This window comes from Trichomycterus rosablanca, chromosome 9, assembly GCF_030014385.1.
Source record: "Trichomycterus rosablanca isolate fTriRos1 chromosome 9, fTriRos1.hap1, whole genome shotgun sequence".
NCBI classification, from domain to species: domain Eukaryota; kingdom Metazoa; phylum Chordata; class Actinopteri; order Siluriformes; family Trichomycteridae; genus Trichomycterus; species Trichomycterus rosablanca.
The window spans coordinates 2,003,197-2,026,196 of NC_085996.1; the positions used below are offsets into that span (position 1 = coordinate 2,003,197).

Below are 23,000 nucleotides of genomic sequence, written 5' to 3' on the forward strand. Positions count from 1 at the left end.
GCCTCTGCAGCCTGATGGTCTGTTTGAAGCAAATCACAGTAAAACTTAATTTTCATCCCGTTTTCAAAACACATCAGTCATGCAGCTCCAGTCTGAGGGTCGAGATGATGCACGGCTAGAGGAAAACATGGACATACAAGAGAACGTGTATGAACCAAATGAGCGTTTTAACCCCACGTCTGTTTACAGTAGGTTTAGTGATCCAGCTGTGAGTTCTGTGACTGGTGCAGTGAAGGATCAAGATAAAGTACAGTCACTGGGTCATGCTGAAAGTTCTTCAAAACTATTTGCTACAGACATTACAGGTCAACCCTTAAACCAAAGTACACCTTTAAATGAGACCAAGAAAAGAAACAATAACAGAAAGAAAGTGCTGAAGGAAAATAAGCTGAAGAAGATGAAGAAAATGACGGAGCGGGACATTGTGCTCCGTAACTGGGCTATGAAACAATGCAGCGGCAGTGAGGGGGAGATAAAGGAAGTATTTGATTGTATATTGATCAGTGATGTTGTGGAACACAGCGAGTACTCGTTTCTAAAGGCTGAAAATGTCATGAACTATAAGAACCCAAAAACTGGTGTAAATAAAATGATTTACCTCACTGATGAGAAAAAGTTCTCAATCGACACACAAACTCTGCTCCAGTATCACATGTACGTGTGTGACATTCCATCGACGATCGTCTTAGGTCCTCAAGAGGAAGAGAGGAGCATCGACAGGTCTTTCACTATAGACCCGTATCTGTGGTGCATTTCAAAGGTTTTTGTTCCTGCTCTTGCTGTGTACAAAAACATCCAGCAAAAGAAAAAGCTGTACTCTCTGATTTGAAAACGTGCAAAGATCCGAAGCCATCCGGTCACATTTAATTGTACAGAATTTTTAAAACATTTTCTTAAAGCAGAACTAAATGAAACACGAAAGTATTCATTAAACGAGTTATAATCACCTTCAATGCCACCACCCACTTGGAAGGACAAAGGTCAGGTGGGGTCACTTACAGCTGCCGCTGCAATATGATATCTTTGGGAATGGGGTTAGGCACCGTGACTGGCCAGCAGAGGGTGTTGCTGCAGCGCTTGACCACTGTCCCTTCCACTTACAGACACCCAGCCAGTCGTGTGCCTGTGCAGCCACCTTGGCCGGTCAGTAGCACAGCTGAGATTCGAACTTTGATCTCAAAGTTATATAATGCTTTATGCTTATTAAAAATGATGCTTTTTGTTGTTTGCAGTATAATTACTGATTTATTTTCCTGATTACAGTTGACTTATTTTAAAATGTCTGCAAATTATATTAAAATAAAGTGTTTTTCATTATTCAGTTTGTAGTTTTTGTTGTTCATACACTTCATCATTTATGTTCAACAGGTAGATCAGTTCTAACAGTGACAAGCTGTAGCTCTCGTACCACAGACAGACTGTTGACATCACTTCATTGTTGATGTCACGTTGGTTTACACAATTATTAGTATTGTTACCGGTCGTCTGGGTGCCCCTTAGCAGGCACAATCGGCAGTGCAGGCGGTGCAGCGGACAAAATCAGTCGCTAATCTGCTGGGTGAGAGAAGACGGGACTATAAAAAGTGGACGGGGTCTTCAATGCTGTGTAAGCACCCCGGTTAGTAGTCCACAGCACCAATCCTGCTCCTCACTGGTAATTCTTTCCAAAAACAACAGTGTGTTTTTGTGGTTAAAGTATGCATTACAGTAATTCACTCACAGGAAAAAAAATACCATTAAATACTCTGTGGTCGAAACTATATGGACATTTGATCATGAGCATGTTGGTCATTTTTTTTCAAAACCAACGTTAGTATGTGGTGCCCCTCCATGATTTTGGAGTTTGTGAGAATTGGAGCACATTTTATTAAAAGAGCGCATTTATGTCTTGCACACAGTGTCCGGGCATGGTGCCTGACCCACTGTGACTCTGACAATGAAAAGAAGATATACTTTATTTGTCATATATACGTATACAGTTGTACAGGGAGCTGGGGTCAGAGCGCAGGGTCAGCCATCATACAGCACCCCTGGAGCAGACAGGGTTAAGGGCCTTGCTCAAGGACCCAACAGTGGCTGAATAGCAGAGCCTGGATTTGAACCACCAATCTTCCGGTTGATAGTCCAAAGCTCTACCCACTAGGCTACCACTGTCCCTCAAACAGTTGTCCCTAAAGCAGTTGAAGGTCTGAATAAAGAAATGAATGAAGGTTCCATGTTGGTTTCTCCTCCCACACGTGACGAGTCCTGACATGAGTCTGAAGTTCGTCTCTCTGTGTGACATTTTTTACCTTTATTCTATCTGACACAATCAGGAGCAGGGCATTTCCTCTTTGCTCTACAGTCTGATCTCCGCCAGGTAAGAACGTTTAATATTCACGCTGCTGATGTGAGAAATGCTTTTCTTTATTACGGCTGCAAAATGAAACATTTATTATTGTTAATTTATTACGTGTTAATAATAATTTATTAACACTGTCGTGTAAAATATGCTTAAACTAATATAATGAATAAATGTGTTACTAAACTGAAAGTGAAAGTTTATATCTTGCACCAAAAACACGATTCTTATCTACATTTTCGGCATTTAGCAGACACTTTTATCCAAAGCGACTCACAATTATGACCTGAACATGATTTTGAGCAGTTGAGGTTAATGGTCTTGCTCAGGGGCCCAACAGTGGCAACTTAGCAGTGGTGGGGCTTGAACCGGCAACCTTCTGATTACTAGTCCAGTACCTTAACCACTGAGCTATCACTGCCCCTGAAGATAAAATTCTGGACTATTAATGTGCATCTCCTTATATTCAGTGATTCATTTATTTATGTAACTATTCATTTGTTAGTTATGATGCTGTATATCACAGTGTTATTAGAAAGAAACCATGTAAACAGGAAACACTGATCTAAAAGCACTGATCTAATGTAAAAGAATATTGCTGAACTGTGATAATAACATGAATTACAGCCCTAAGTGGAGAAAAAGACATATTTTGTTTATACTGACGCCATTTCTACCCAACAGTTACATTCATGTAATAAACAATGAACAAAATTATTATTTTTTGTGGCAGAGTGGCGCAAAGGGTAGTGCTGTTGCGTCACAGCAAGAAAGTCCTGGGTTCGATTTCTTAGCAGGCTGGGTGAGCAGGGGTCAGTGTGGGTTTCCATCAGGTTCTCCGGGTTTTCTCTCACACACGCAAAAACAACTGGAGCTGCAAAATTTACTCGTGTGTGTGTGTGTGTGTTCTGTGATGGACTGGCGACCTGTCCAGGGTGTTTCCTGCCATTTGCCCAGTGAATTAGTATTTTGCATAGAAAATAGGACAATCTGATTTTTTTGCTGTTCTCACTCTTTAACGGTTCTAACAGGCACATCAGTTATACATCAATAACATCAAATAAATAAAATATTCTCATATTTATAGCAACAGTATGGTGAAGGGCCTTTCCTTTATTTCTGTGCACAAACAGCCATTTTCAAACAGTGTTTTAGTTTGTAAACCTAATCACTCTTTTTTGTCTTCAACATGCCGTGCCAACATCTGAGGGCGTGTCAGGCTGTAGAGGAACAAGAACGTTCTCTTATCACAAATAGTTGATCCATACTGCCTGTACATCTGTAACAGCTGCACAAATCCTCACAGGTAATCTATGCACTCCTTCGGCTTCTTGCTCATGTTTACTCCAGCCGTGCATTGTGCAGCGCCCCGTCTGCTGGTGACACATCCTCGGGTCCAATAGCACCGGCGGTTCTCAGAATAGTACAGAGATTCTTAAAAGCCTGAACAGAACCAGTTCACGATTCAGATTTATTTAGATCGAGAGAGTGAGGTCCATCATGACACAGGGCGAGGAGTTTGGTGTGAATGTTGCTGAAGCTCGATTCATGCTGACTTACTCTTAACCAGTTTGACCCACTTAACCATTACAGATGCTTCAATATAAAAAAGTGCACCGACATTGTGGTTGATTTTGAACAGGTGAAGATGGCGTCCCCCGCCGAACGGTTCCTGAAGGTCCACAGGAGTGAAATCGTGGGCCGAGTGAAGAGCGTAAACGGTCTGGCTGATTGTCTGCTTGAGAAGGAAGTGATTTCTAAGGAAGCATTGAATGAGATCAGTAGCCAGAAACCAGAAGAGGAGCAGATGAGGACAGTTTATAAGCATCTGAACAGCAGTAAGGCCTATGAATTAACATTAGAATGGCTGAAGAGACACGAGTCTCATGTGATGGAAGATCTGGGTAAGTAGCTTCATGCGGTGTGATTCATCCTGAAGATTAAAAAGATGGAACATTTTCTGAATTCTCAGTTATTCATGTTCTTTTTATTTTAAAGCAGAAAAGACAGAGACTCCGGAACCGAGCCACTCGAGAGTGAGTAACGTGGTGAAAGCTTCGGTTCTGTTTGTAACTCTGGGATTTATAGACATTTAGAATTGTATTAGAGTCACATTTTCTCTCTGGTGAACCCACATAGGAAAAAAGACAGAGAATCCAGAACCATGAAGCCATGGATGAAACAGATTGTGATCTCCAAACATCACCAGGTACTGAGTTCAGAGTATGTTGTGCGCATCTTGCTGCCACTTCTCATCTGCTTTTCGTCTTTTCTCTGTTTTTTTCCCAGTTTCTCTTTCACTGTTTGAAATCAGAGAATTGCACTGGCTTTCAATCACATCATGCATCAAATTCAAAATTCTGTTTCTTACATTTAAAGCTCTCCATGGTCTGGCCCCAGCTTTTGTTTAAGAGCTCTTACACCCCTACACTCCCTCTCGCTCCTTAAGGTCCTCCGGTGGAAGGTTCCTCTCTACGCCTCTGACTAAACTGTCCTCAAGGGTGGCAGATCTTTCAGTGCTGTTGCTCCTAAGCCCTGAAACTCTCCACCCCAAGATTGTTCTTATATCACTTTTTTAAATCTCTAGACTTTTCTTTTTAGTCAGTATTTTGGTTTTTCCCTCTACTGTAAAGTGACCTTGAGACTGTGAAAGGTGCTATATAATCAAAACATTATTATTATTACTATTATTATTACTGTTATTATTATTATTACTTTTGAAGATTTCTGTCGATTGTAGTCGGATGTGGAATTAAATTGCTGCAATTCTGACATTTAAGATTTTTTATTAGTAAATGTTTTACATTAATTGGTAAACACACACATTGACATTTTTGTTAATTTGATCTTTAATGATTAATTGTTTAAATGCTCTACCAAGTCAGGAAATGTAAGTGTATTTTATTAACAACAACTTTGTGTGGTTTTGAAACAGATCTCAAGACCTTATCCACCATGGCCAAACTGGACGACTGGGTCTCTGATCCTAAAATCAGTGAAAAACTGGTTAATGACCTGAAGGAGAAGCTTGCTCAGGGTGAAATGGAGGGTTTGGAGGATTATCTGAAGGACATAAAGCTGAAAAAGAGTCTGTGTCTCACTGCTAAAGAGATCAACGAGATCAGACAGAGAAAAGATCTTCGTTCATTTCTTACAGACGTTAAAGGAGCCAAATTTCCTAAAAATACACTTGACCACTTTTTTGAGAAGGTCAGAAGTAAGGCCTCAACAGCCAAGAAAAAGCCTGAACAGTACAGTAATTACGACGACTCCATAAACCATAATGCAGATGATTTGAACAGCAGTGGATACGGATCTTCATGCAGCTCAAGTTTTAATAGCAGAGTGTTTCCTCACACTGTGTTCCCAAATGAGGACGTGTTCATATGTGAAGGTGTCACTGATGTCAGTCACACACACAACATGGAGGTCACGGATTACGAGTCCAAAAGCGCAGACCTAGACTTCAAAGCGGACGTTCCACACCCAACAGAAAACGCAGATCAGATTCAGCAAGCTGTCAGAAGCAGTGGAGGAACCAGGGAATTAAAAGAAAAGCAGGAAATGGACGACACTGACTGTCCTCCTCAAACATCCTCTCAAAACCTTTTTTAATGTTCCTCTGTTTGCCAAAAAGAGCAAGTTGTCCAGCTACAGTCCAAGCTACAGGACAAAGTCGATACCTCATTTGAAGAAAGAGCGGTGGTCTGGTTGTGGAAGGTTTGGAGCCAGAAGATAAGCAGCAGAGCAGTTACAATCATGGAGATGATTTTGATGAGCCGGATGGACCACAAGGAATGATCATTTTTCCAAAGCTTGAAGACGTTCCCCCTAGTACTTGGAGCCGAGACCTTCAACTACAGTCCGCAGATGGTGGACGGCTAGAAAAACGCACGGACACACTAAGGAACACGGGTGAAGAGCTTAAGAAAGCCAACTGCTCCAACATGTCTTCATTAAAGAACCCAAAACCAAAAAGAGAGAAGAGGAGGAACGTGGAAGGACAGCCGAACAGAAGAATCGAGCAGTACGGCACTGTGCTTTGTAACTGGTTAATGAATCAATGCAGCGGCAGTGAGGAGGAGTTCAAGAAATTATTCGACCGTATCTCAGTAAAACACGTAGTAGAACACAGCGAGTACCCGTTCTTCATAGCTGAAAACATCACAGTGTTTAAGAACCCACAAACTGGTGAAGAACAGATCATCGTCGTGAAGGATGAGAAGAAGAACTCCACAGAGACCACAAGTCTGATCCATTATCAGATGTTTGTGTGTGACATTCAGAAAACTGTCCTCTTAGGTTCTAAAGAGCCTAAAGAGAAGCAGATCGGCTTTGAGGAGTCCGAGGTTCCTGTAAATCGCTGCCTGAGGAGCATCCTGGAGGTGTTCGCTCCTGCTCTCGCTGTGTTCAAAAATATTCAAAGAAAAGAAAGACTGGACTCGTATCTGAAAACGATCCAAGGGCGGAAAGAAAATCCTCGTTAGTGTATTTGTGGAGGATCAGAGAACAGTACATGGAACAGGAGTTTTGCCTAGGTTACAAACCCAAACTGTCATCTTACGCTGGGAAAATACGTCCATTTGTTCAGATATAATCCAAGATTTTGATTATTTCTCAATATTTTGAGTCTTTAACGTTCACGGCTTCACACTGCAGCCCCGATCATGAATGTTTTTTAATCCATTGTTTTGTTTCCACACTCGTCGACTGGCTGATTAAGGACGTCTGTGCTGAAAATACTCAGAAAAAAAATATTTACTGTTTTTTTATTTCTTTTATTGATTTTTAAAACAATACCTGCACAAAGCTGTAAAATTTCTCCTATTTTTGCATATTTGTCACACAGAAGTTTCAAATCAAACTACTTTTAATATCAGACAGACTGAAAAAATCATTCCAACCTTCTGAGACCGCATTCCAACAGAAGAACATCGTACCAGGGTTTTTAATCACACACGACTCCTACATACAGGAGCAGCCGAAAGAAGAAAAGAAATCTCATTTTTTATGTTTTTTTAGGTTTGACAGGGCAGTGGTAGCTCAGTAGTAAAGGTACTAGATCAAAAGGTCACTGGTTTAAGCCCCACCACTGCCAAGCTGCCACTGTGTACTTTGGTGTCCTGCACAGAAAACTGAAGCTGAACGTTTTAAAGTTTATGTTCCACTAATTCAGTCACTGTATAAGATCAGCTGTTAATATTAATAAAATCCCAAGAATAAAACTGAGCATTTTATCTTTTTTATCACTCATGTCATGATATGATTCCAGTAGTTTTCAGCAGTGTTGGACTTTGCCTCATTATGACGTCCACACACTTTATTATTCCAACCGCAGTGAGGGTCACAAGAACCTCGGTAAACTAACACAGAGCTCCACAATCCAACCACCACAAAGGTAAGTGAAGATTTACCACAGAGATCAGCTTCTAAAATCAAAACTTTGTGTTTTTAAAGCTCTACAGGTTTAATAATGGAGATTATTTACTGTTTTAAGTTTACTTACTTACATCAGACAGATTCTATGTAGTCAAGAGATATGATTAGCTGCAAAATGTACAGTTTCATGTTAAATTTTTCCCTTTTATTTAAGTTTTTTGTGTTGATTCTGTCACTTATTGGAAATAAAAACAAATAAAAAGTATGTGGACGCCTGAAACTAATTATTGACGTTTTTGTTTGGCTTTCTGTAACATTAGTGTGACAAAAATAATGACCAGAGCATGAGAGCAAGTTTAAATAAACCAAGATTTGTTAATTAGATTTAAAAATAGTAAAACTTTAAAGTAAAATAACCCACACCCACGAACTACAGGAAACCTACAGAGAACTTCACACGTGTCTGAAGAGGCAGCGCTGTGTGTAACCGGCAGAGGCCGCCAAATTGCACAGAATTCAATCCTAACTGACACCCTGTGAAGAATCACCTCTATTCTACCTCAGTTCAGTGAAACAACGATTATTTCCATTTTTAAAACTTGCGTGCAATTAAAAAAGTCCAAAGACAAGATTTTTATATAATAAATTTTTATTGTTTTTATGTACCATGGATTCATGGAAAGTTTAGTTTTATTAATTTTTTTTCTCGTTATGTGCAGGATCCAGACTGACGAAGCTATGGGTGCAATAAGTAAGTTCAGAAATATTATAAATATTATAAATAATAAAACTGAGGGGTTCTGCCATGGCTCAAAACTTCTAAACTTTATTCAGAATTGCCAGTCAGTTAAAAAAAAACATTTCTCAAAGCAAGATTGCAAATAATGTGGGTCATTCACCATCTACCCTACATAATATTGTAAAAAGATTCAGGGAACTCACAATCTCAGTCGATGTAGGGCAAGGCTGGAAGCCACTTTTAAATGTACGAGACTTTCATGCCCTCAGATATTGCATGAGAAACAGTCAGTTACTGTTTGCTTTAGTCAATTAAAAATAAATGTTTTATATTGATGGTTTTTCACTATCCAATTTGAAACAGATCTCAGGTCTGTATCCACCACTGCCAAACTGGAAGAATGGGTCTCTGATCCCAGAATCAGCCAAAACCTGATTGATGACCTGAAGGAGAAGCTCGCTCAGGGTATAATGGAGGGTCTGGAGGATTATCTGAAAGACATGAAGCTGAAAAAGAGTCTGTGGGTGTGTTCGAAAACCTAGGGAGCTGCCTTGCTGTCTTACTGTCTACATAGGCAGCTGACTTAGTAGAGAGTATTCTAATAAGTCAGTGACTTAAAAGGCAGGTTATTCGAACGCACTACTTAGATAGCGATAACATCGGGTTTAGCATTTCACGTTTAGCATTTAGCATCTTGCCATTAAAACCAATAAACTGAGGTAGCACAGCACGCTAACGTCAATAACATCTCCCTTCATGTACCGATAACGGTTAAATTTCCTGACAAGCCCGAACTTGCAAATAAAAACACTCGGTACAAGTTTATACAAGTTAAAAATCAGTAATATTTTATTTACGTTTGAAAATAACTCCATTCGTTTCTCCGCCCCGTCAGCCATGAATGCTGGGATTGTCTTGATCACTAAGGCAGCGTCGGAGCTCACTCGTTCTTGAGCCAAAATAACATTGAAATAATAAGATGCCTCAGAAGTGAGGATTTTAAGGCATCTAGGATTTCGAACAGCCTCCTTCTCGGGAGCGCGCACAGGATGACGTAAAATGCTGCCTATGTAGACAGCACACTAGCTTTTCGAACACACCCTGTGTCTCACTGCTGATGACATGGATAAGATTAGAAACAACGATGAACTTGGGTGGTTCCTTGATGTGATGAACGGTACTAAATTCCCTTTAGGTTTACTGGATTTGTTTTTTCAGAAGGACACAGACCTACCGAATCATTTACAGGTGTGTGAGGTGGGAGAATAATAATAATAATACTTTAAATTTATATAGCGCCTTTCAAGATACCCAAGGTCGCTTTACATCGAACAATAAACAGTTCAGTGAGGTACAAAAGAAAACATAGTTAATTGAAGAGATGGGTTTTTAACAGAGATGTAAATTGTGGAAGTGAAGAGACAGAGCGAAGAGAAGAAGGGAGAGCGTTCCACAGAGTGGGGGCAGCCACACTAAATGATCTGCCACCCAAGGTTGACAGCCTAAATCTAGGTGTGGCCAGCAGGCCAGCATTGGAGGACCTGAGTGAACGCCTGGGTTTGTAAGGTGTCAGCAGATGGTAGAGGTAGACCGGGGCAAGTCCATGAAGGGCTTTAAAAGTAAGGAGTAGTATTTTAAATTGGAGGCGTTTATGCACAGGGAGCCAATGCAATTGCTCCAAAACCGGGGTGATATGGTCGTGTTTTCGAGTGGATGTGAGGATCCTGGCCGCAGCATTTTGAATAAGTTGTAGAGGGCGTATCGACTTGTTAGGAAGACCATAGAGCAGTGAGTTGCAATAGTCCAGCCGAGAAGTAACAAAAGCATGGACCAAAAGCTCTGCTGTCTGAGGTGAAATCATGGGGCGAAGACGAGAAATGTTACGTAGGTGGAAGTAAGCAGACTTTGTGATGGAGCGGATGTAGGGCTGAAAAGTTAGGAGAGGGTCGACTGTCACACCAAGGTTCCGTGCAGTAGCAGCAGGAAAAACAGAGGTGTTCCCAATGAGAAGAACAGGGCAAGAGAAAGAGGAAAGTGCAGCTTTCGAGCCAATATACAGAAGCTCAGTTTTATCAGTATTTAATTGAAGATAATTCACCCGCAGCCATAGGATGAGATCTTGAAGACACCTGGAGAGAGCAGTAGGAGGAAAGGGATCAGAGGGCCTAAGGCTAAGATAAATCTGTGTGTCGTCCGTGTAGCAGTGGAATTTTAACCCGTGATTTCGGAAAATTTCACCCAGGGGAGAGATGTATAGAATAAATAGCAATGGTCCAAGGACCGAGCCCTGCGGCACACCCTGATGTATGTATGCATTATTTGAGACATGGCACCCTAGCTGCACAAAATGTTGCCTGTCAGAGAGGTATGATTTAAACCATGCAAGTGGCAGGCCGGAAAGACCAATATTGGACAGTCTGGACAGAAGAATAGTGTGGTTTATAGTATCAAATGCGGCAGTGAGTTCGAGAAGTAGAAGCATAGAGACCAGCCTTTTGTCAGCGAACAGAAGGAGGTCATTTAAAACGCAAAGCAATGCAGTCTCTGTACTATGATATGGACGGAAACCAGATTGAAAATCTTCGAGCAGGTGATTAGAATTTAAGAAATCAAGCAGCTGGGATGCCACGACTCTTTCGACTGCAGCGAGTTTCCATGATGGAGGAACATAGCCAGAAGAAAGTGATAAATTGACCATGTGACAGATAGGGGCAGCAAAAGCAGGCACAGAGGACTGAAGGAGGAAGGTAGGGATTGGGTCTAGACGGGCGGATGTGGTAGACTTTGACTTAGTGATGATTTGTGAAACTTCAGCAAAATCAACTGGTAGGAACAAAGAGAAAAGTTCAGAACCAGGCACCAGCGAAAGATGGGATGGGGCATATGCAGGTGCACCCTGAAGCCCCCTATAGATAGTTGACACCTTGTCACTAAAAAAGTTAAGGAAGGCCTCACACAAACCAGGGGAAGGGACAACTGGGTCACTGGGGGGGCATACTAGTTTTTTGACTGTGGTGAACAGCCGTTTAGGATTTTGACCAGCTTTTTTAAACACCTCAGTGTAGTACAAACAGCGAGCTTTATTTAGGGCCGCTTTATAATCGGCCACGTGGTCCGTAAATGCCAAAAAATGAACCGTGAGGCCAGATTTCTTATAACGCCGCTCTAGGCGCCGACCCAACGTTTTGAGGGCACGAAGCTCGCCGTTGAACCAGGGTGCAGAATGAGAGGAAGGCACAAACCGGGACTTAATCGGTGCCAGGGTGTCAAAAATCCTTGCCAGTGTTGTGTTGTATGATAGTGTAGCCTCATCGAGAGAGTGAAGTAAACAGATGTCATTGAAATGAGACACACTAAGAAGAGTAGACAGGGAAGAGGGATCAGCAGCAGAGAGATTTCAGTATGAACGTAGCAGTTTGGGATGAGACTTGGGAACGGGTAAGGAGGCACAGAAGGAAATAAAGAGGTGATCAGATAGGCCGGTAGAGTGCCCAGAGAATTTACTGACAATCCCATTATTAGAACAGATGACATCTAGAATATGACCATATTTGTGAGTTGGAAAATAAATAAAAAGTTGGAGAAGAACCCTCAGCCAGTAGTTCTGCACCTTCAGCTCTGAACAAGGACAATGAAAAGCTTAGAAGAAAGGAAACACAGCACCGAGTTCTTCTGGATTGGGCAATGAAACTATGTGATGGGAGTGAGAAAGAGTTAAGCAAGGTTCTTGAGAACATCTCAATAAGAAATGTGGTAGAACACAGTGAGTACCCATTTCTTGTAGCAGAAAAAGTCATGGTGTACAACGAACCACTAACTGAAGAACAAAAAAACCTCATGAAGTACAATAAAGTAGAAATTGACAAACAAAAAAATCCTGGTCATCACTGATGAAAAGAGAAACTCGGTCAAAATGATGAATCTGATTAATTATCAGATGTTTTTGTGTGACATTGACACAACAATCATGTTAAGGCCCGAAGAACCTAAAGAGCAGCACATCAAGTATAACGAGACTCTGGTTCCTACCAATCTGTGTCTGAGGTGCATTTTAGAGGTTTTCCTCCCCGCTCTGGCCGTCTTAAAAAAAAAACAGAGAAAAGAGAAGTTTTCACACCAGAAAACAAACGAGTAATAATAAACCTCAGTGATCTCAGTTCATCTCAGTGCACGTGGAACATCATTCTGTTCATTTATTTATGTTTTATAGAGTAAAAGTTTATTTCCTGGATGTGACCTGAAGTAAATGTACAATCTTCAAAACGCTTTGATGATTTTTACTTTTAGTGAAGATGTTCTCTACATTACTCTTTATCACATATGTAACATGATTCATGTGCACAAATGATAAATGTGATATTCTTTTGTTTTCGCCGAGCGAAAATCAGGGCAAAAATCGTGTAGTGTGAACCAGGCATAATATGTAAAAGATAGTGGTGCTAAATTCGGTTCATTTTATGGACTCAGGTTAATCTGAGTCACTCAGTAATGTGATCCGGTTCACTTGAGTCATTTGAGTCACTTGAGTCACTTTACTGACATCTTGATTGCGATTGATTTACTGCATGAAAATGCATCTAGATATCACTTGTCCTCCGTGCTCTTGTCTTCTGTAAATAAATCCTTCTCTCTTAATTCTCTTGTCTCCTCACACTTCTCCTGTCAGTGACAAGTTGACACTTTTTTCTAAGTGGAATCTTGATCATGGGGGAGAGGGGGGTGGACTCACCTAGCAATCAGATGGGTATATTAATGGGTCAAGGGTTCAAGGGGGATGGTCAACAATAAATTGCCATTTTAACTTCACCCAGTCAGGCAGCCACAGTGGCACAAAAACAAACAGTCAATAAATTACCATGGGGGCTATGATACTCCTTAAGTGGTACAGTAATTAAGTAGTCTGTAAGCATTTGCATGTTAATAATAATAATAATAATATAACTATATTTTGTTGTTGTTCTGCTTACAAGGAAATATGCTGCATTACTAATCTACATCACTACTACTGATAATAATAATAATAATAATAATAATAATAATAATAATAATAATAATAATAACGTGCATAAAATCAGCCACATAACGAACACCAGTGTGTTTAACCGCTTGTTTATCAGAATATTTATCTTATTACTGAGATTCACGGACTGGAGTGAAGCCGGTTCAGCCAAATCATCCCGGTGTTTCCGTGAGTCTGATCACTGGTCTTGTGTACTTAACAGCAGCCAGTCAGAGGACTTATAGGATCCAGGTTCATTGACATCTCAGACTCGTGATTCCTGATTCAGTACAAAGATTCGAATCATTAACCCGGGTGATTCAGGAACCACCCAGCTCTAGTTTGCACACACACACACACACACAAACACACACACACACACACACACACACAAGTCCAATTTTTGATAAAACGGGAGAAAGGTACTGAATGTAGCCGAGAAAAAAACTGAAACGTAAGTATCGATCCCATCACGTTGGTATCGATCCGATTCCAGTACCAACGTTGGTATCGATACTATCGATATTTGGATCGATCCACCCACCACTAGTGTGAGAATAATAGAATAAGGAAGTTACTTCTGAGCTCTACAATCCAGCCACCTGAAAGGTAAGTGAAGATTTACCACAAACAACAGCTTCTAAAATCAGAACTTTGTGTTTTTAAAGCTCTACAGGTTTAATAATGAAGATTAATTGGTGTTTTAAGTTTACTTATGTTCACACTACACGACTTTCCAAGTGGTCAGGTCGCTGTACAGTTCTCACTACACGACTGGATCTCTTGTAATCGGGAGTCTTTCAGGTCGGTGTGTATTTTACACTACACGACTGATGGGTGATAGGGGGTTTCACACACTACACCATCTATCACCAACTGGAATCGCAGGCGAGCTTCTCTGCTCTCCCAAACTACGTTCTGTCACAAAAACAAACGTGAGAAGTGACGAGGGGTTTAATGATACCACGTCCAAAAATGCACGTCAACAAGTAGCGAGCGATCAAAGTTTGTGTGCTGATGTGCAGCGTAAAATCAAAGAGAAAAATAAATGAATCTGAGTGGATTTGGCAACACGACCAGCATGGATTGTTCTGTAGTGAGTTGGAGGTTAATAAATATTGTTTGCAATGCAGCGTGGGTGTTTTGTAGAGAACGATAAGGTCAGAAATACTGTAAAGGTTGTGTGTGTGCTGATGTATTCTGATATAAACTATATTACGCCCCTGTCCCACCTGTTTACACTCCTCCCCTGCGTTTCCCCTCACACCGTATTTTGCGTTCCCATTGGCTGTTTGACACAGCACTCATTGCCAGTCGGGCAACTCAGATTCAAATATCTGACATGCTAGATATCTCTCTTCAGTCGTTTGGATCGAGTTGTTGAGTAGTTCACACATAGCGATTGAGAGTCGAGTTTCAATCGCAGAGCGAACGCCGAGTTGCTCCCGAGCGCCGACCAGAAAATCTGGGCAAAAGTCGTGTAGTGTGAACCAGGCATAACTTTCATTAGACGGAAAGTAAAAACTCTGTTTAGTCTAGAAATATGATTAGCTGAAAAGTTTACAGTTTTATGTTTATATTTTCCATGTTCTTAAAGTTTTTTTTGTGTTGATTCTGTCGCTGGAAATAAAACAAATAAAAAGTATGTGGATGCCTGAAACACATTATTGACGATTCTGTTTGGCTTTCTGTGACATTAGTGTGACAAAAATAATGACCAGAGCATGAAAGCAAGTTTAAATAAACCAAGACTTGTTAAATAGATTTAAAAATAGTAAAACTTTAAAGTAAAATACACCCACACACACACACAGGAAATCTACAGAGAACTTCACACGTGTTGGAGGAGGCAGCGCTGCTGTGTAACCGGCGCCAAAGTGCACAGAATTCAATCCTAACTGAGACACTGTGAAGAAAAAACCTCTCTATTACACACACACACACACACACACACACACACACACACACACACACACACACACACACACACACACATACAAACCCAAGTTAAACCAGAGGGAAAACTGACAATTTTTTTCAATTTTGATAAAAAAAATTTTAAACCTGTGTTCAATTAAAATAGTCCAAAAACAAGATTTGTTTTATGTACCATGGATTCAGAGATTGCGATCTTAGCGCAGGTCCCAAGCCCGGACAGAAATAGGAGGGTTGTATCAGGGTATTTGGGGAAAAACTGTGCCAAGTCTGAGGACCAGATTTTTCCACACTGGGTCATTTGATTTTATATACAGTACAAGACAAGAACTGTATTATTTAAACAAATACGCTAAAATTAAATAAATCAGGAAGGAGCAAATTCTTTTTCATGCTGTATTTATGGTTTAGTCTGTATTTTATTGAATTTTTTTTTTCATTATGTGCAGGATCCAGACTAATGTAGCTATGGCTGCACTAAGTAAGTTCAAAAATATTATAAATATTATAACTGGGGGCTTCTGTCATGGCTCAAAACTTCAAAACTTTATTAGGAATTGCCAGTCAGTACAAAAACAACATTTCTCAAAGCAAGATTGCAAATAATTTGGGTCATTCACCATCTACCCTACATAATATTGTGAAAAGATTCAGTGTATTCTCAGTCTCAGTCCATCGAGGGTCGAGGGTGGAAGTCACTGTTAAATGTACGAAACCTTCAAATGGTTCACCAATCGTCTCACACCTAGTCGCCTTCTAAATCTTTTAATAGTTCATTATATTAATAGATAATTATAAAAACAGCACAAACACTCACAGGTAATCTACCTGCTACACCATTGTGTTAGTACTGTTACTTTTCTCATGCCACGCCCACTGTTTATGACGCATTGCGGCTCCCAATTACTGGTGGAAACGCTACCAGTTCTTTAAAAAGCACCAAGGTTTTAAGAAGCCTGAACCGAACCTGTTCAAGAATCCTTTTGGACAAAATGGGCTATCAGATATCATTGCATGAGAAACAGTCATGATACTGTGATAAATACAGCCACTTAGGCTCGGGAGTACTTCAGAAAATCGCCTCTGCTTTGAGAAATACAACCTGAAACTCTGTTACACAAAGAGAACGCTGTACAGCAATTCTATTCAGAAGTTCTCTGCGCCTCAACTTGTTTCATTTCATGTTTTATTTCTTTAGCTGAAATCATTCAGTGTGACAAACATACAGTAACTGAGACTTTCAAACAGACGGGGGGCCAAAAGGTTCTTACAGCACTGTAGGTGTACATGTGCGTTTATGCCTGGTTCACACTACACGATTTTTGCCCTGATTTTCGTTCGCGACTGGTCAGCGCTAGATTTGCCGGCTCGGGAACAACTCGGCTTTCGTCAAAGCGAGATTTCTAGTATGTCAGATATCTGATCTGAGTTGCCCAACTGGCAGTGAGTGTTGAACAGCCAATAAGAACGCAAGATCTGGTGTGAGGGGAAACGCAGGGGAGGAGTGTAAACAGGTGGTACAGGGGTGTAATATAGTTTATATCAGAATACATCAGCACACACACGAGTTTTACAGTATTTCTGACCTTATTGTTCTCTACAAAACACCCACGCTGCATTGCAAACAATATTTATTAACCTCCAACTCACTATAGAACAATCCATGCTGGTCGTGTTGCCAAATCCACTCAGATTCATTTATTTTTCCTCTTTGATTTTACGCTGCACATCAGCACACAAACTTTGATCGCTCGCTACTTGTTGAGTGTATTTTTGGACGTGGTATCATTAAACCCCTTGTCACTTCTCACGTGTGTTTTCGTGACAAAACGTAGTTTGGGAGACCAGAGAAGTTGGTGATCCAGTTGGTGATAGATGGTGTAGTGTGAAACCCCCTATCACCGATCAGTCCTGTAGTGTGAAATACAGACACACCTGAAAGACTCCCGGTTACAAGAGATCCAGTCATGTAGTGTGAACTGTACAGCGACCTGATAACTCGGAAAGTCGTGTAGTGTGAACTTGGCATTAGTTATCTTACAATAAATGTTTTATGTTGATGATTTTTTTACTATCTGAAAATTGTCTAAATTTAAAACAGATCTCAGGTCTGTATCCACCATGGCCAAACTGGACGAATGGGTCTCTGATCCCAAAAACAGCCAGAATCTGATTGATGACCTGGAGAAGAAGCTCGATCAAGGTGAAATGAAGGCTCTGGAGGATTATCTGAAAAATAAGAAGCTGAAAAAGAGTGTGTTTTTATGCTGATGACATGGATAAGATTAAAAACAACGATGAACTTGGGTGGTTCCTTGATGTAATGAACGACACTACATTCCCTTTAAGTTTACTGGATTTGTTTTTTCAGAGGAACACAGACTACAACCCGTCGAATCATTTACAGGCATGTGAGGTGGGAAAAGAACCCCTTAGCCAGTAGTTCTGCACCTTCAGCTACGAACAAGGACAATGAAAAGCTTAGAAGAAAGTGCAGGAGCGAGTTCTTGTGAATTGGGCAATGAAACAATGTGATGGGAGTGAGAAAGAGTTAAACAAGGTTCTTGAGAACATCTCAATTAGAAACATGGTGGAAAACAAAGAGTACCCATTTTTTGTAACTGAAAATGTCATGGTGTACAACAAACCACTAACTGATGAGGAAGAATCAGGAAGTAGGTTCTACAGCCAAGCACGTAGAGAACGTAAAATTCTGGTCATCACTGATGAAAGGAGAAACTCGGTCAAAATGATGAATCTGATTCATTATCAGATGTTTGTGAGCAACATTCACACAACAGTCATGTTAAGTACTAAAGAACCTAAAGAGCAGCACATCAAGTATAACGAGACTCTGGTTCCTACCAATCTGTGTCTGAGGTGCATTTTAGAGGTTTTCCTCCCCGCTCTGGCCGTCTTAAAAAAAATGCAGAGAAAAGAGTTTGTTTTCACAGTTTAAGTTGTTTTTACACCTGAAAACATGTAATAATAAACCTCAGTGATCTCAGTTTATCTCATCATCATTCCCTCCACTCATTTATGTTTTACAGAATAAAAGTTTATTTCCTGGATGTGACCTGAAGTAAATTTTACTTTTAGTGAAGATGTTCTCTACATTATTGTTTATCACATATGTAACATGATTCATGTGCACAAATGATAAATGTGATATTTTCTTTTGTCTTCTTTCAATAAAGTAAAGACACACCGCTCATTATTTACCTGTTCTTGTTGAGAGAAAAGTGGACAGTTCTGGAGAACACATGATTAAAGCACAAATCGGCTTGTTTTACATTCCTCCTCTAGTCATGTGATAGACATGCCCCCATAAGCCAAATCAACCACCCCACCACCCTACTCCACAAAAATTATAACGAGAATGATTTTTTAGGTCCACTGGTCCATGCACTTGTAATGGGCTCAATCAAACTAGCCCATGTAGCGGAATGCTGCTAAAGGACTAAACCATAAATTCAAATAAGCATAAGTGATTCAACTACGGTTCTCTTCCTGCAGAGACTTCCTTCATCAGCCGACAGGTACGCATGTCTCACGTGCTCATGGTGAAGTCTTTGGTTTCAAATCCTTTTTATACGCTTCAATCAGGCTCTAAACCTCCTGGTTCTACCCACTATTCAATCCACTCTAGATAATCATATATTATTTCCCAGTAATAGTTCACCTACAGATTTATACTTCTATAATTACCACTTAGTTATGTAATTTACTGATTAACTGTTATTATTTTTGTTAATTCAATGAACATTATACTGATTTAAAATTTAGTACTGTGAGTTTGATTACCTGGGTGAGAGAAATAATCAACTAACAGACTTTACCTCAACAGAAAGTGACTGATATGATATGAATTTGGTGTTCTTTCAGATTGTAAGATTCACAGTTTTAGTATTCAACTATCAATAAAAATAACATTTATTATATTTTTTATGTTACACAAAGAAGTGTGTTATTAAAACCTGAAACCCCCAGGACCATTACACACTCCAACTAGGGTCATAAACTTTTGTCTAAACCGTAACCCTGCTTCAGGTTTCAGACTCAAACACCACGCATTGTTCAAGCAAGACTGTCGACTTTATTTAAATCCAATGAGCACAGTTTAATCTTCACGTCTAATGAAAAAGAAACAAAAGAAATAAAAGTGGCTCTAAAGTAAAACGAGACCTTCAGGAGAGAGAAGAACGCTGATCAATCACAATGGTGCTGCACTCATTAACGTGGGGTTTGGACCGTCCACCTTATTCACATTAATGTTTAAGAAATTATGGGTTAAAAGCATCCTTTGGCTGTCTTTAAACATTAATTTGTCCAAATGTGGATATATGTGGTGAAAATTGACTGACCAACACTGTACTGAACAAACACACACTTTACACTCTCATACCTGCAGCAATCCACCTTCCGCATGAGCCCGGTGGTTATGAGTGCTGTAAATCCACCTCAACCCTGACCAAGATGATTTGCTTAGTGAAAAGAAAATAAATAAAGTATTTTGAGAGCTGTTATTATTACTTATATGCCACCATTTCAAATGTTTTGTTCGTTTTGTTGTAGTGATAAGTTGGACCTTGACATGGAAACGAATGACAACCCCTGATTAAGTCACTTTAAATTCAAGCTTCCATCCTTGTGGTGTTTCTTGCTGCTTTGACATCTTATTTAAACAATAAAAACTAAACATTTTAGAGCAAAAGTTCCTGCAATGAAAGACACAAGCAGCAAGAATCTGATCAGGTCTGACCTGCCTAGCTGTGCTCATTCAAACTGATGATGCAGGAAAACCCGAGCAAACCTGTATTATATATTAAACACAAAACACATATACATTTATATTTAAATAATGAGAAATCATGTGTTATATACTCACAGTGCTCACAGTCCCAGCAAAGCTCAGGATTCAGAGTGCTGGATCAGCTTTACACTCATACTGAACTACACGGTCTTGCCTGAAAACAGGTGTTTCCACAATCTTCACCCTACCCGTATTCAGACGAACCCGCCCTTGTGCAAATATCACTTTCTTCCGCGTGGTATGAGCCAATCATATCCTCTGCCAGTCCTCCAATCACGGATTAGGAGGCGGGATATTTAGAATACTACCGTACTCGATAGTACTCTTCTCACCGCTCATACACGCACACTAGTTTATTCTGCTTACACACTGTTAGTATAGTAGTATGCATTCTAGATAGACTCTTCTACCCACCACGTAGGGGCATCAGTTAACACATGGACTTTGTATCTCAAAACCTTGACCTGAGATAATATTGAAGTCGTTTTTTTTTTTTTCACTTTAACCAGAACAGATAACTCTAAAAACAGATAAAGGTCAATTTTGTTGCAATTAAAAATAGAAAAAATTCAACCTAGTGTAAATAACCACACACCATGTGTGTATTTTGTCTGTCAGCTCTTAAATCTGTATTTTATTCATTTATTTATTTATTTATTTCATTTTTAATGTTTCTTCTTAGTTGTTGTTTCTTTCTATTCTTTGCCACCCTTGTCTTGTACTGCTATAACAACTTAATTTTCCTAGGAGGATCAATAAAGTCTTATCTTGTCTTAATATTTTAAAGTCGGACGCTCTGTTGGCACGGTGGTAAATCACACCATCCCGCAACTGCTGAAATATGGGGTTAAAATCCCTGTGGTGCTATCAGCCAGTCTGGCATCTATACAGCCACTATTGGCTATGTCTGAGGGCTGGGGTATGCCAAACATCCTACCCATTGGAAGGTGCACGTGTCAGTGCCATATCCTTGTACTGGTGTTGCAACACAAAGTTAAAGCAGGTAAAGCAGGAAAAGGTTGTCAAAATGTGTTGGGTTTACTGACACTACCCTATTTACAACCTAAATACCAAGAAGTAAGAAGTCATATTTAAACATACTGCTATAATTTTTCTCTTTTAGGCAGGGGAAAGAGCGCCCATTGATATAGAATGTAACCAAGCTTTTTTGGCATAAAAAAATGCCTGTATATATGCCTTAAAAGGTCAAAAAAAAAGTTTTCCCTGCACATTGGTTTTAGAAGTTGGAAGGAAATTGATGATTGATTTAGACCACATGTTTAAGCCTGGTAAAAAAAAAAAGCCAGATGTACTATGCATAGGGGACAGTTTCCTCTGGACACTCAGGCTTTCTCCCACTTTCCCAAAACATGTTACTAGGTGGATTGGCTGCCCTAACGTGGCCCTAGGTGTGTGAACGAGTGAATATAAAAGTGTGTAGCCTTGTGATGGATTGGCACTCTGCCTAGGGTCAGTGACAGTGGGGACAGTGGTAGCCTGGTGGGTAGAGCTCTTGGCTATCAACCGAAAGGTTGAAAGTTTGAATCCCAGCTCGGCCATGCAGCCACTGTTGGGCCCTTGAGCAAGCTTCAGGGGGGCCGTACACTGGCTGACCCTGCACAAACAAGCTGGGATGCGCGAAGAAAGAATTTAATTGTACTGTACATATGAATATGTATAAATGACTAATAAAGTTTCGCATTTTAGTGTGTATTCCAGTCATGCCTTACACAGAATTAAGAAAAGAATGTAACTTTTATTTCTGTTATGTTAATTTATCAATCTTTACATTTCTGCATATGTGTCCAGGTTATTATTAATGAGCGACCTATCATAATCGTTTTAATGATTTTGTAAGTGCATTCTGGTTTTATACCAAACATATGCGGATTCCTGGCTGCGTTATCTCATACAGGTTTAATATATAGGATGCCTAACGAGTGCACAATAACATGGTATCTATGGTGTTTTTACACACTAGTTAGTACAGCAGTGTGCGGTTTGGGACGCGACCATTCCTTCGCGCCCTTTCTTCTCACGAGACTCGAAATAACGGTTTTCTACCAGACGGTTCTTCTCTTATCGGTAATTTTCTATCCAAACATTTATAACTTTTATATTTGAAATCGAAATGAAACTGAAATATTAGCCAAAAATTCGAGGGAAATTCATTTTTAAAACGTTATTTTGAAAGGTAAAGTTAAGGTAAGTCCGTTAAAAGGTAAGCTAACGTTAATGACAGTTACTACTGAATCGACCCTGGCTCTGAGCTAGTTAGTAAGTCCTGTTTAATATTCATTTAGATAAATTATTACTTAGACCGTTCGGTATTTATTTTCATTTCATGATTTTGCAATGAACCCGTTTTATACCGGTTAACGGTTTCAAATGATTTACAAATTATTCTTTTTGGTGAGTCGGTTCGTTTTAGTCAATGTGTAAATGAATCGATTCCTCTATGAATTCTCGGTGCAGGTCCTACTGAATCGATTCTTTTACTTACTGATTCCTTCAGAACGAATTTAAATCTATTTATTTATTAGGATTTTAACACACTCTGGTTACATTCATCAGGGGTTTTGCGAGCGGCCGACCGGGGGGGGCGTGGCACTACGAGATTAATACTATGAGCCGGTGGCACACGGGACTGACGGAAGATGTTCCAGGCATCCGCGATTGAGCCGTGGCTCACTGAGGGGAAGGGGGGCGTTTGCTCCGCGCTCTATCAAGGGGAGGGGGCGTGGCCGCGGTAGGGCTTAGCACGCGCTTTCGCGCTCCAACAAGGGGAGGGGGG

The 23,000-nt window shown here is 40.2% G+C and overlaps 2 protein-coding genes across 6 annotated transcripts in view; both read left to right on the top strand.

The window, feature by feature from the left end:
- The first annotated feature begins 2,357 nt into the window (after positions 1–2,357).
- LOC134320259 (uncharacterized) lies at positions 2,358–18,607 on the top strand. Of its 5 annotated transcripts, none has more exons than XM_063001589.1 (8): positions 2,358–3,647; positions 3,984–4,245; positions 4,340–4,377; positions 4,481–4,550; positions 5,277–7,739; positions 8,440–8,471; positions 8,823–15,874; positions 16,592–18,607. In XM_063001589.1, exons 2-5 carry the CDS (start codon positions 3,990–3,992, stop codon positions 5,954–5,956), a joined length of 1,044 nt encoding a protein of 347 aa, XP_062857659.1. In that variant the 5' UTR covers positions 2,358–3,647; positions 3,984–3,989; the 3' UTR covers positions 5,957–7,739; positions 8,440–8,471; positions 8,823–15,874; positions 16,592–18,607. The 5 variants fall into 5 exon arrangements, with proteins under 5 accessions (XP_062857659.1, XP_062857660.1, XP_062857663.1 ...); XM_063001590.1 differs by having other exon boundaries at positions 15,843–15,874; XM_063001593.1 differs by having other exon boundaries at positions 15,843–15,874; positions 17,495–18,607.
- A 3,658-nt stretch (positions 18,608–22,265) lies between these two features.
- Positions 22,266–23,000, top strand: part of LOC134320326 (dynein axonemal heavy chain 8-like) — a 58,157-nt gene continuing 57,422 nt past the window's right edge. The window contains exon 1 of the mRNA XM_063001677.1: positions 22,266–22,291. The gene's annotated coding sequence lies outside the window, so the exon portion shown is untranslated. The remainder of the gene's footprint in view (positions 22,292–23,000) is intronic.